At 48.5% G+C, this 12,824-nt stretch overlaps 1 protein-coding gene across 4 annotated transcripts in view; it reads right to left on the bottom strand.

The window, feature by feature from the left end:
* Window positions 1–1,240: 1,240 nt before the first annotated feature.
* The window catches only part of LOC132597142 (low affinity immunoglobulin gamma Fc region receptor II-like), a 32,263-nt gene continuing 20,679 nt past the window's right edge, over window positions 1,241–12,824 (bottom strand). The window contains exons 5-9 of one of the 4 annotated variants that reach the window (XM_060297376.2): window positions 10,804–11,014; window positions 9,527–9,547; window positions 7,695–7,952; window positions 3,449–3,703; window positions 1,241–2,242 (exon numbers count right to left, since the gene is read on the bottom strand). In XM_060297376.2, coding sequence (XP_060153359.1) covers window positions 2,172–2,242; window positions 3,449–3,703; window positions 7,695–7,952; window positions 9,527–9,547; window positions 10,804–10,990 — 792 coding nt within the window. In that variant the 5' untranslated portion in view covers window positions 10,991–11,014 and the 3' untranslated portion in view covers window positions 1,241–2,171. Of the gene's footprint in view, window positions 2,347–3,448; window positions 3,704–7,694; window positions 7,953–9,526; window positions 9,548–10,803; window positions 11,015–12,824 lie in introns of all 4 variants that reach the window. The other 3 variants (XM_060297358.2, XM_060297370.2, XM_060297367.2) reach the window with 3 other exon arrangements.

The following is a 12,824-nucleotide window of genomic DNA, read 5'->3' on the forward strand; positions in this document are numbered from 1 at the left end:
ATACTTTATTCATTTTTACCCCTCACAGTGGTACAGTAAGAAATGTTAGTGTGATAGACATTGATGATGCTCACCAATGTTTATGATTCTCCTCCTTCTAGCCTCGGAAAGGGATTGCAGTTCCATGCCTCTTGAGATCAGGTCATATGACTTGTTTTGATCAATGAAATGTAAGTATGTGTGATATGTTACTACTGGGCAGAGGGCATTTAATTACCATCCTAACTGCTGTTCTCTTTGTCTTCCTTGGCAATGTGTGGTAGCTGGTGTTGAAATGGAAGTATAAACCCGAGCCATCCCATGAAACACAGCTTCCTGGGGAGTCTTTCAGGAAGACTGGAAGCAGAAAATGAATGAGAAATAAACCTTTGATGTTTTATGCCACTGAGATTGTATTTTTACAGCATATGAGCTTAATATACTGGCTACAGCTGGTCAAATGGGATTATCCCCATTTTTTTTTTCTGATGTGACTAGCCACAAAAATATAACTCACTCAGTTCTACCTTCTAGTCCACCCCCACTCCACCTTAGACCTTCTTACCTTTTTTTTCAGTTACTATAGTAAAAGCAATCTTATCTATTTAAGGGGAAAATGCCAGCCAAATAGTGTGCTCCAAAGACATCAGGTTCCATGAGCATTTATTAAACGCCTATTATGTTCCAAAGACATTATGCTTCCATATATGTTGTTACACTTTAACCTCACACGATATCCCTGGGGAGGGAGATAAAGATATTACCATTTTACAGAAGAAGAATCTAATTCAGAAAATAGTTGAATGAATTCTTCAAGACAAACCAGCTAGCAAATGTAGAAATGAAACACAAATCCAGGTTGTTTGGCTCTCTTTTCTGTATGCTTTTCACAATACTACTCTACAGGCTTAGGAAGTCAATTCAATTAAAGGGGAGTAGGTCCAACTGACATACTACTTTAAAAGATGTGATGGGTGAAAGTAAATAATACTGAGTTTAGGCAAATATATTCAAAGCTGAAATGCATGTACTAGTGGTATGTATTGGGTAGTATCTAATAGGGTGTTCAATAGTATTGAATTGGACCTCTGCTTCTGGGAAGATGGAGTAGATGTACCTAAAAATGTCTCTAATTTCAAATGCTAAAGAATTTACTCATTCCACAAATATGTATTGAGTGCTTTATCAAGTGCCAGACATTGACCTTGACTCTAAGTATATGGTAGTGAACAAAACAGACAAAGGCCCTGCTCTCCTGGAGCATATTTTAATGGGAGAGGGGGTAGTCAGTTGGTGATACATACAATAGGGGAAAAATACAGCAGTAAACAATTAAACAAGTGAACATATGGTACTCCAGTTGGTGATGAGTACAATGGGGAAAATAAAGGAGAGCGGGATTAGGAGATGGTGGAGGAGTGGGGTTATACCGAATGATCAAGGAGACCTCACTGATAACATGATATTTGAGTAAAGACCATGATGAAGCATGATGTAGATATCTGTAAGAATGAACATTTCAGAAACAGTAAATAACATATAAACCTGTAGCAGAAGTATAATTGAAGAGTTCAAGGAAGCAAAGGGAGAGCAGTAGATGAGGTTAGAGAAGCACTGAGGAACAAGATAATGTAGTGCCTCGTAGAACATTACAAAGGCTTTAGCTGTTACTTTAAATGCAAGAGGGAAGCTATTGCATGGCTTCAAGAAAAGACCTGACAGATACAACACACATTGACTGTTCTGGTGAGAATGGACTGTCAGGTGTCATGGGTGAGTGCAGGGAGAGCAGTCAGGAGGCTGCTGCAGTAATTCAAGGGAGATGATGGTGGCTTGGACCAGATGCTAGTAGTAGAGTACTGAGAAGTGGTCGGATTGTTGGATTTATTTTGAAAGTAGAAGCAGGATTTCCTGAGATTTCATATATTTGAGGAACCTCTGTCAAGGATCTGTGAAAACACATTTGCTCTGAGTCCTTGTAGAGCTGGGTGGGCTGTGACTGTGCCTTGGCCTTAGGGAAATCAGTGAAGGTAGGGCCTATTAGGATTTTAGCTCTGGAGATCACAGGCCTTTTCTTTCCCTGGAGGCTCCTTAGCCCACGTTGCTGTCAAGGTGGGGCCAGGGGAAGAGGAAAGTTATGGCCTGAAGAGATGCTGCTGCCACTGCTCTTACGCTGTGGGATGAGGGGTCATTCATCCTGAGGGCCTTGACTCCATCTGACTTTGCAGTTCTTCCAGTCTCCCGCTGAGCTTTGAAGGTCTCTCTGCACAGAAAAATACAGCTCTGTATCCACTGCAAAAAGGAGCGCCATCACCAGGCAGAAAGTGATTTGATACCAAGGTGGAAAGATGAATAGAATTGCCGGACCTAATAGGAGAGGCAGAGGGATGGGAAAAATGACAGCTGTTAAGACAGAAATTTGGAATAAACGTTCAGGTCCCCAGTGAGGAGCCTTGAAGTCACCCAAGCCAAAGACTGAGGCGAAAGCCAAGGGCAGACAGCTAGCCCCGGAAGGCTTCAGAGGATCTATCCTTCATCTCTCTGCCTTTCCAAATAAAGCACTGGATCAGCATTTCCGAAGGATGACCTCAAACACATCTGTTCTGAAGGACATTAATAGAGTTATAAAGAAAAAAGGTTTTGTGGTTACCTGGGTTTAGCAAATGCATTATGAAACTTAGTTTAAAAGTTTCCTTTAAGACAGGACTTCTTGAAGCCTTTACTCTGAATTATGAATATAAAAGGAGAGGAACAGAGTATGTAGTGTGTTCTGCATGAATTTGATCACAGAACCCTTCATTCTGAAAGCCCTCTCAAGGAGTTATGTGATTGGGGAACAGCCTTTGGGAAACATTGAACTAAGGAATCCACAGACCACATCAGCACATCTTCACTCACCACCTCCTCCGAGCCCAGGACTGGGTATTCACTAACCACCATTAGTCTGGCATAAATAGCTTGTGATGCTGTCTGAAAGGGTATGATATGGGTCCCACAATGTACAATTTCTCAAGAACAGGCAGAAGCCTCTTTCTTTGTATGTAGAGAGAGATTCTCATGCCAACGTGGCCACTCTGAGCTAAGATTTGAGCCTAGGCTGAGAGGTTCAGTAGGGAGACACAAGCAAGCATAAGACACCTACAGGGACATATGATAAAGTGGTTTGAATAAGGTGGAAAAGAGGGAGAGCGGCAATGTCTGGTGGATGGATATGGAGGATGAAAAGGTGGCTTCTGTCCCCTAAGAGTTAAAACTCCAAATGAAGGACACCCATTTCTATAATCCCTGAGAAATGAGCTGGAACAGAGCTGCAAATTCACACAGCAATTAGGTCAAGCTAGAATTTCCTGTTGATGTCAAACAGGCATGCTCGTGAGAACAAAGGTTCTGAAGTACAAAAAAGATCAGTAATCCTCTAACTACCTATCCTTCCGAGGTGTAAAGCTCCTTGAACAGCATTGGTTCCCACCTTGGACAGTGATGGTCACAGGCTGTGATGAGTACACCGTCTGCCCGATAAATCCCGTGCAGTGGTACTCGCCACTGTGACTGAGGTTTGCTCGTGGGATACAGAAGTTGGAACGCAGATGGGAAAACGTCTTGGATTTTCCATTCTGGAAGAATATGACCTTATTCAGAGAACTGTTTCTCCAGCTGTGGCACCTCAGCACGATGGGCTCCCCTTCCTGGAACACGAAGCTAGGGGTCTGGAGCAGCAGCCAGTCTGAAAGACACAAAGGGACCCCAGGACCCAGGAGGTCTTCACTCAAATCCGAGACCCAGACCATCCTTACTGGTGGGCCACTGTGTGTGGAGGGAAGAGCTTAAGTTTGGAATCAGACACCCCTGCTCTGTAATTCTAGCTCCATCATGTATGAGCTCTGTGATCTTGGGCAAATAGTTTAACTCTTCTGGTCCTCCGTTTCCTCGTATGTGAAAAGAGTCACAATAACACCATTAGCTATCTACAGTAGTTCCTGGCACACAGTAGGTGCTCAGCATATGCTTGTCTTCCTGTTCCTGTCCTGCCCGACAGGCTTCGTTCTGCAGGAAGGACACAGGAGACCCAGGAGTACAGTCCCTTCCCTGAGGGAGGGAGGGAGGGAAGGACCCAGTCTGACATAGGAGGCAACATGTGGGGGGAACACAGCAGAGTCAAGTGTCTTTGGGGAAAGTCACGGACATCTAACAAATGTTAGCTTATTTGGTGCATGTTAGTAAATATGGCATTTCACTTCAGCAGGGACTTTGGCAGCAGTGACATGGGTGGGCCATTAGCCTGCTGTGTACTTTTTTCCCCCGATTTTCATCCTTTTACTGAGGAAAAAGATATTTACTTTCTTTGTCGTATAGGGAATAGAGGCTAAGGTGGGTACTTATAATCTGACCTCAGCCCACACACTCCTTTTTCCAAAAGCTATAGGACAGAGTAGAGTTGGAATTGGAAAGAAAGGGTAGAAAACAATAGATAATGTTGGAAGGGAGTCGGGACATGAGAAAGAAATGACAACAGCCATACGTGTGCTAGTCAACCACGCTCAGCCCCTTCAGCAGATCGGAATGATGCCAAAACAGTCTCTACACTGGCTGCTGAGCCTGCCGCAAATGCAGGTGAAAATGCTCAATACTGAGGGTCGGAGTGACAACGAAGAGAAAACTCTGGGCCACGGCTACAGTGGGACAATCCACAGGGAAGGTGGGGAGCACCAGATCTTGCTACTTGGGTCACACAAGCTGGAAAACCCCACCTCTCCCACTGGGGAGGCACCCCTGCGTTCCACCCATTTCCTCCCATACCATCCTGTGTATCCCTCCTCTTGAGGAACTCAGGCCCTGGCTAGACATTCCACTCCAGGATTAGGTGAGCAGTCCTGGTTCCCTAGGCTGCCTCTTTTATAAAGGTTGGATTGGGGTAGGTGGGAATGCTGAGAATTGTGAAGATATATATATATGTTTTGCGGTACGCGGGCCTCTCACTGTTGTGGCCTCTCCCGTTGCGGAGCACAGGCTCCGGACGTGCAGGCTCAGCGGCCATGGCTCACGGGCCCAGCCGCTCCGCGGCATGTGGGATCTTCCCGGACCAGGTCACGAACCTGTGTCCCCTGCATCGGCAGGCGGACCCTCAACCGCTGCGCCACCAGGGAAGCACGTGAAGATTTTTTTTAATGGAGTAGAACCCGGAGAAAATGTCAAAGCTGCTTCCATGTAGCGCCAGCAACCAATTCTTGCAGTTCTCCTCCCTGTCTGGGTAACCCCCTCTACTGAAGGTGCACATCATTGGAACAGCACTTTCTTCTCAGCAAAGTCTCTACTGGTACCAGGTTGTAACCTGGACAGTGGAAGTGTCAGCCTTAGGCTGGTTTGTGCACGAGGGCCACCTTAGGTCTCCTCGAGGACAATTTCTTGGTGCAGATCTTGAGGGCAGGGCCCAGCTTCGTGTTCACGGCACTCACGAGGTGTTCTTTAAGTCAAAAAACGGCCTTTCCATCCATCTCCTGGGAAACTCCTCTGCAATCTCCTGGAAGCCTTGTAGAGAAGCAATAAACTCATACACCTCCTCTGCACTCCAGTGGCTAAGATTACTGGACAGGAACACAGGGTTGATGTCATGAGTGCTGGTGGAGGCACAGCTGTATGGAGGTTCCTGGGTCACATGCCCCATGTCCAGTTCTCACCGATAAAGGCCCAGGGACATTGGAGAGAGTTCTTTACCGTGACTGGAATTCTCTGAACCCCAGCTAGAGTCCTCTTGACCCCTGTGGCACTTGCCCTGGATCTTAGCATGGGTGGTGACAGAGGAGCTGCAGCAGGGTCCATGTTTGGGATGCAGGCAAGGGCTCCACCACTCCTGTGCCTCTCCTGGGATGGCTCCAAGCACCACCTATTCCTGAGGAGGGCCACTGAGCCAAAGGCCCAGGTGGGTGGCCACTTCTGCCTGCTCTTCCCACTGCCCCCACCAGCTGGACTAAGGCTAAAGAACTGGCCTGAGGCCCTACAGGGAGCCTGAGCCACAGCTAGGGCCTGGCTAGAGGCCTGGGGGAGGCTAAACAGGGGAATAGCTTTCTGGGTGGAGCTTTGGGCTAAGCCTGTTGCTCCTCAGTGCCAAGTTCTCTACCTAAACTGCATCTACATGGCCTCCAGCAGCCTGAGCAGACAGCCCCTCCTGCTGGACTACTGCCACTGCCCTAATAGGCATCAGGATGAGTTGAGAAGCTAGAGGCACATGCTGGGCCAAGGTCTGGTTTACCTGGAATAGGTTTCCCAGCTGTGGTCTTAGATACATCTGGGCCTGGGACAGGTTGAGGGGGAGGAGGTGGTGTTCCCCAGTAGCACAGATTGGGTCACAGTGGTGACACTGGGAGAGTTCCCTCCGGGATTGGCTGGTGAGCTGGGAGGCTGATGCTGTGGCCAGATTGACTGAGGCCTGGGTGGTGCTCAGCTGCTCGCTGCGCTGGTGTCTGGGAGAGCTGGCCTGCCGTGTGGCCGCTAGATAGCAGCCAGGCTATGCAGCCGGGCCTGCTGAGCTGCTGCTGGACACGAACTGCTGGAGATACTGAGGCCCACGGAGCTGCCCCTGCAGGGCCTGCTCTGCCTGCTGTTCATACCGTGGCACTGAGCTGTCTGGGAACGAGCGCTACCACCTGAGTCGGGACTCCCACTGGTGCAGTCGGCATTCTGTTGACTCTAGTCTCCATGACAGTGGTTCAGGGTCCCCATGGCTGGTGCTCTGGCTCCAGGCCTTCTAGCTCTTCACCTGGGTCCTTCAGGGTGGTGTCCACCTCATGTGCCAGGGCTCCTTGTCAACGCGCCTGCTGGTCGGGTGGGAACTTGCCACCCCCTCCTAGAGAGGAGGAGCACTGAGGTTGAGGCCCTGCCAGGCCTCTGGGACTTCCCTCCAGGACTGTCTTTTCCTGCTGAGCACAGAGGGTAGAGATAGCAGGCCTGGAGCTGCAGGCCCACCGGGCCTAGATACCTTTGAGGAGAATTTGAGAATTGGGTGAGGGAAGGGGACTAAGTGAAGAATAGCACTGACAATATTCATCATAATCACACTGCAGCTTTTCTCTATGGAGAACGTATTTCTTGCAGGAGCTTTGGAGGATCATTGATCTGCTCAGCAAACATTTATTAAGCCCTGTCCCGTGCCTGGGGCTGGATATAAAAGGTGCTTAAGACACAACTTTCACCTCAAGTTGAACAGAGGGCAGGGGGGCAGGGAAATGCTGATTCTCACCGGGACCTGATGGAGGAGGCAGAGTATCTCCACTGAGCTGATGAGGAAACCAAAGCTCAAAGGTAAATGGAATCATCATGTTTACGTGGCTATAATTTCCAGGGCTAGGATTCAGTTGTGGTCTGTCTGTGCATCTGACTCTGCCATAAAAATGGAAGGATTTCTATGAACTAGGGATTTCCTTCTGCTTCTCTCATACCCACCTGCCTGTCAGTGGCCTTGTCCCCTTCTTGCCCAGTCAGCACCGAAACAACAGAGCCCAACATATTCTGAGAAATCTCTTAGGAACTTCCACCTCACCACACATACTAAGCAATGGGGTGCGTGAAAAGGGAAATCAGTGGACAAAAACCCCTTCAAACAACTCACAGCCATGCTTCCCAGTAAGCAGGCAATTCCCCTTTCCGAAAAACCTCTGCCATGTAAGCAGATGTCTTCTATCCTTGCTCTCCCAGACTCTCCCAGGCCTTCCTCCACTGACCGGAAGTCACGTACAGATGCACAGGGTCGCTGAGGCTGGTCTGCTCTCTCTGACACCTGTAGTCTCCGCTGTCATTGCTGCTGGCCTTAAAGCTATAGCTGGACTGGTTCTGGCTCTGGATGAAGCTCCCATTATGGAACCACAGGGTGAGGTTGCCTTCATACAAGCTGGTCCCCTGACACATCAGCGTCACGTAATCCTCCTTGAGCACATTGATCCACGCAGGCTGAATGCTCACCACAGCCTTCGGGAGACCTGCTGAGGGGCAGAGAGAGAAGGCAGCATGAGGAAAGGGACCCCAAGGGCCTAAGCAGACCCCAAATCTCAGATGATGGAAAACTGTGGCCATGCTGGAGACATCAAGAGAGGAACCCAACCCAGAACTCTTGTGCAACCAAAGGCAGTTCCTCCAACTCGTGCAGCCCAAACAGGGGCCCCCAGGAACCCAGATTCTCTCAGGGAGCTTGCCTCCTCCCCAGGGGAGAGGACAAGAGGTAGGGGAATGGGAGAGGGGGCAAGCAAAAACACACGCACACGCGCACACACACACACACACACACACACACACACACTACACATACATCCTTTGGGGAATCACTTTCCTTCCCTGTAAGCTGAGGCATTCGGACACTAGTGGATAAACTCTCTCCACATCTGGAACAAGACAAATGGGGACATCTGGTGGAGGTGCCAGGCTGAGAGCCAGACACCACGTTTCTGTTCTGACTTCTTCCATTCTTTTTGTTTAAGATGTATTTATTTCTAAATAAAAAGAAATAAATACATTAAAAAAAAAGAATGGAAGGAGTCAGATCAACAACACAAAAGCTGTATTTATTTATTTTTTTTTGGCTGTGTCGGGTCTTAGTTGTGGCATGAGGGATCTTCGTTGCGGTGCGGGATCTTTCCTCATGGTGCGCGGGCTTCTTTCTAGTTATGGCATGTGGGTTTTCTCTTCTCTAGTTGTGACGCGCAGGCTCTGTAGTTTGTGGCCCAGGGGCTCCAGTTGAGGAATGGGCTTAGTTCCCTGACCAGGGATCGAACCTGCGTCCCCAGCATTGTAAGGCAGATTCTTTACCACTGGACCACCAGGGAAGTCCCCATTCTTTCTCCTTTAGAATAGACCTGTCCTGACACCCAAGCACAGAGGAGTCTCTGTGGCCTCAGAAGAATAAGAAAGAGGAGAAAGGCTGGCAGGCCAGTCTAGGGAGCCCTGCGTTCAGTGGCCCATGTAGAGCCCCATCCCACTACCAGTCCTGGGAGGTGGAGAGGTTAGTGGTGCAGGGAAAGCAGTGCCCAGCCGTGTTCATCCCACCAGAACTGGCGGTATCTCCTATTTGTGTCCAGGGGAACAGGCCCTGAAGCCTACAGATACATGAAGAGTAAAAGATTTACCAATGCAGACATAAAGTGAGGAAAATACAACAGCAGCAGAGCAAATGAACTAACGTGTCAGATATGTTATGGGGATAACATAAGCAGATCATGTGATTTTGTACACAACTGAAACTAAAATGGCCTGGGCTTGTGATTTAGTTTGGAAAGAGGAAGGCGACTGAGACAGAGGACAGTTATATTCTGTGACAGGATCTGTGAGGTCTCACCGTAACAGAAGCATAAGGGCTGAGGCACCTGTGTCCCATGGCTGTGCGTCCCCGGCTTCCCTGGGAGGAAGGAAAGGGGAGGACATAGCAGGGGGTGTGGCAGGGCATCTAGTGGGAGCAATTACTCTTTCCTGGCTCTACCTCGGTCCTGGATTACAGGACAGACAGGGTGCAGGGAGCAGAGAGAGAGGGTAGCTGGGGGAGGGAGAGGATGTGATGAGCAGTTACCAGGTTTCCCAACAACAGGAGCTGTAAAAGAGAAAGCAAAGATCAGCCTGGTGTTTAGATATGATGATTCATCATTATAAATAATCACCTCCTTGCAAATCCCCTTAACTCTCTTGATGGTCTCTGTCTGCATTACGCTCACCTGGGTTTCCATGTCTTTACTTGTTCAGCTGTGCGTTAATGGAATTACCACACAGGGGCCAGATTGGTATCTCTATAAATCTACTGTCTCCATATTCAGAAAGACTAAATTGCCATTGTGACACTTTAGTAAATTTGCTCTGCTGTGCTTGGTCTTTTCTTCACTTCTGTCTGCAGTGCAAGGAGGATGCACGATTCCTCTGGTCCCACAACTGATTCTAGAATTGCCTGGCTTATGTATTCTCTGATCCCCATCCCCCGGATAACCCAGACCCTCCTGTGCTTTTGCCCAGGGGAATCTCCTTTCACATAAAGAGAATAGGCTTCTGCTGCCTGAAGTGGTTTCAGGAGCACAGAGAACAGCCACTGCCCCCAACCATGTGTTTTATTGCTTCCCCCCACCTCCTATTGGCCTAAGACAGCATTAGCCCTCCCGTCTAAGATATGGTCCCAGTGAAACACAATTTCTAAGGAAGGTAAACACCTTGGCCACTCATTAGTCCTTCAAGTCTAGGTCACTAGACTTTGCTCGCAGCTGGCTCTGCTCTGGGGGGTGGCAGAGCACCAGGGACCTCGGTGCACAGTGAAATTGGGCAAAAGACTTAAAAAAAAATGAACTCTGCTGGGCTTCCCTGGTGGTGCAGTGGTTAAGGATCCACCTGCCAATGCAGGGCACACGGGTTCGAGCCCTGATCCGGGAAGATCCCACATGCCGGGGAACAACTAAGCCCGTGTGCCACAGCTACTGAGCCCGCACACCTAGAGCCCACTCTCTGCAATAAGAGAAGCTACCGCAATGAGAAGCCCGCGCACCACAACGAAGAGTAGCCCCTGCTCTCCACAACTAGAGAAAGCCCGTGTGCAGCAAGAAAGATCCAACTCAGCCAAAACTAAATAAATAAGTTAATAAAAAAAAATAAACTCTGCCAATTTCATAATTTGGCAAGGCCAGCAAGGTTATCAGAATCTGATTTTCATCAGCCTGCCTTCACCCTCCTGACTTTCCTGACGTGCTTCCCACCCCAGCCCTCATCCTTGCCCAAGCTCAGCACCAACCGAGGTGACAGCAGCTGAGTTAGAAAAGCATGCCTGCCTCTGTCCCTGCTCCACTGCCCCTCCTGGGGACCCTGCCTCACCGAGGAATAGCAGAGCCGTCCACAGTAGCATGTGGCCCAAAGGATGGCAGGATGTGCAGGCAGCTCGGTCACTCCTGGCAGCAGGGAGGGCTAGGAATGAGGGGATCCCCATCACCTCCTGGAGCGAGCAGGTTGCCTCTGACAGCCCAGCACAGCAGGCACAGACTTCTCTGGAGGCTTGACACATTCCACCCCAGAGAACAGACAAATTCTGGAGTCCAAAAGAGGAAGTGAAAAGAAGTGTTGTTTTTGTCATTGACTCCTCCCCTTCCACCCTCTTTCGTCTCAACTTTTCCATCCCAGAAGTTTCAGGGTTTCCCAGAATCAATCTGGCTCAGTCCCACTCCAAATTCAGAGAAAATGTGGAAACTGGGAAACAGATTCTCCTCTTCCTCTGGGGCCACAGCTGGGCTCAGCCTCTGGGAGGAAGAGGGGAATAAATGGTCACCCAAACTCAGCTCAGAACCTCCTGTCTGTCTCTCTGCTTAGAAAAGGTGATGGAGGAGAGTGTGTCAGCAGACTCCCCGTACTTCTACATCTATTTAGAGGTGCAGACACTGGCATCAGACTCCTCCTGAGATCGAGCATAGCGACCTGAGGCCAGCCCCCACCATTTGATTTTCTTTATTATCGTAACCCTGACTCTGTTTTGGATTGTGCAACAAGGACAAAGACGTGTGTCAGAGTGGCAATAGGATGATCACACCCATCCTCTTATCCCCATTGTCGTTCACTCTTGTACTCATTTCTCCAACAAATATCTTTGAGCAGCAATTAGTGCCCTGGTTCTTTATCTTTCTTACCCATCACTGTTCCTATCACTATGGCATGGTCAAAGAGCAGGGCTTTAGAGCTGTGTAAATCTCATTTTGAATGACAGGTAGCTTTTCAGAACTACAGATTCCTCATCTGTATAAATGAAGATTAGCATGCCTGTCCTTCAAGCAGGGTTTCTCAGCCTCAGTACTATTGACATTTGGGGCCAAATAATTCCCATTGTGAGGACCTGTCCTATACACTGTAGGATGTTTAGAAGCATCCCTGACCTCTACCCACTAGATGCCAGGGGCACCCCCTAGTTGTGAAAATAAAAATGTCTCTAGACATTGGCAAATGTTCTCTTGGGGTCAACATTGCCCCCGGTTGAGAACCACTGCACTCAAGGTTTTTGAAAATTAAAAGAGAATTTGCGTGCTAGCGAAGTCCCTAGTGCATTGTGGGTATCAAGTCAATGCTAGTTTCCCTTTTTTGCTTTCTGTTGTCATCCTCATTGACATTTGTTCACCCTCAACATCCCCAGAACATGAGTTGCTCTGGGATCTCTCTTGGGGCCCTTTGCTGGGGCCTCTCTCCCAAAAGCTCTCTGAGGAAGCAAGCTGTAATATTCAAGGAAATGACATTGTGGAACCTGTTCTTACACTCTGTGGTCTTCAGAAACTGCAACAGCCCCACTCCTCTGGCCAAGGCTTTTCTACTGGCCCCGTTCTACCCCACCTCCCACCCCCAATCTACCTCCAGCCCTTATCTGATTTTTAGGTGAAAAAATTTCTTTAACCACTGAAAAGACTCCAGTGAGCTGACATAACACTTTAAAGGTTAATTTATATAATGGGACCCACACATTGGAGCCACCCCAGTGGACCAGACCACATCATAAATCTAAACTTAAGTCAGCCTGCACTTAACAGGAAAAACCTGTCCAAGGACGTAACCTACACCAATCACAATCCTCCAACTCAGCTTACCTTACTCTAGAAATCAGGACCTGTTAGCCTTACCAGGAAATTCCCAACCTCCTAGCCAGTCATGCCCTGTCTCCACGTTGCCTCTTCTAAAGCTCTATAAAACCTGGTCTTGCCCAAATCCCTTGGGAAGAGTTCTCCACTGCTGATGAGGAACTGTACTACCTCAATCCATGGCATGTTTTCCCTTGAATAATCTTGTAACTAAATTGTTTTAGTTTTGTCATTGGACAGGTCAGGCATATCTCATTTTATTGTGCTAACTTAACTGCGCTTTGC

Source organism: Globicephala melas, chromosome 1, assembly GCF_963455315.2.
Source record: "Globicephala melas chromosome 1, mGloMel1.2, whole genome shotgun sequence".
NCBI classification, from domain to species: Eukaryota; Metazoa; Chordata; class Mammalia; order Artiodactyla; family Delphinidae; genus Globicephala; species Globicephala melas.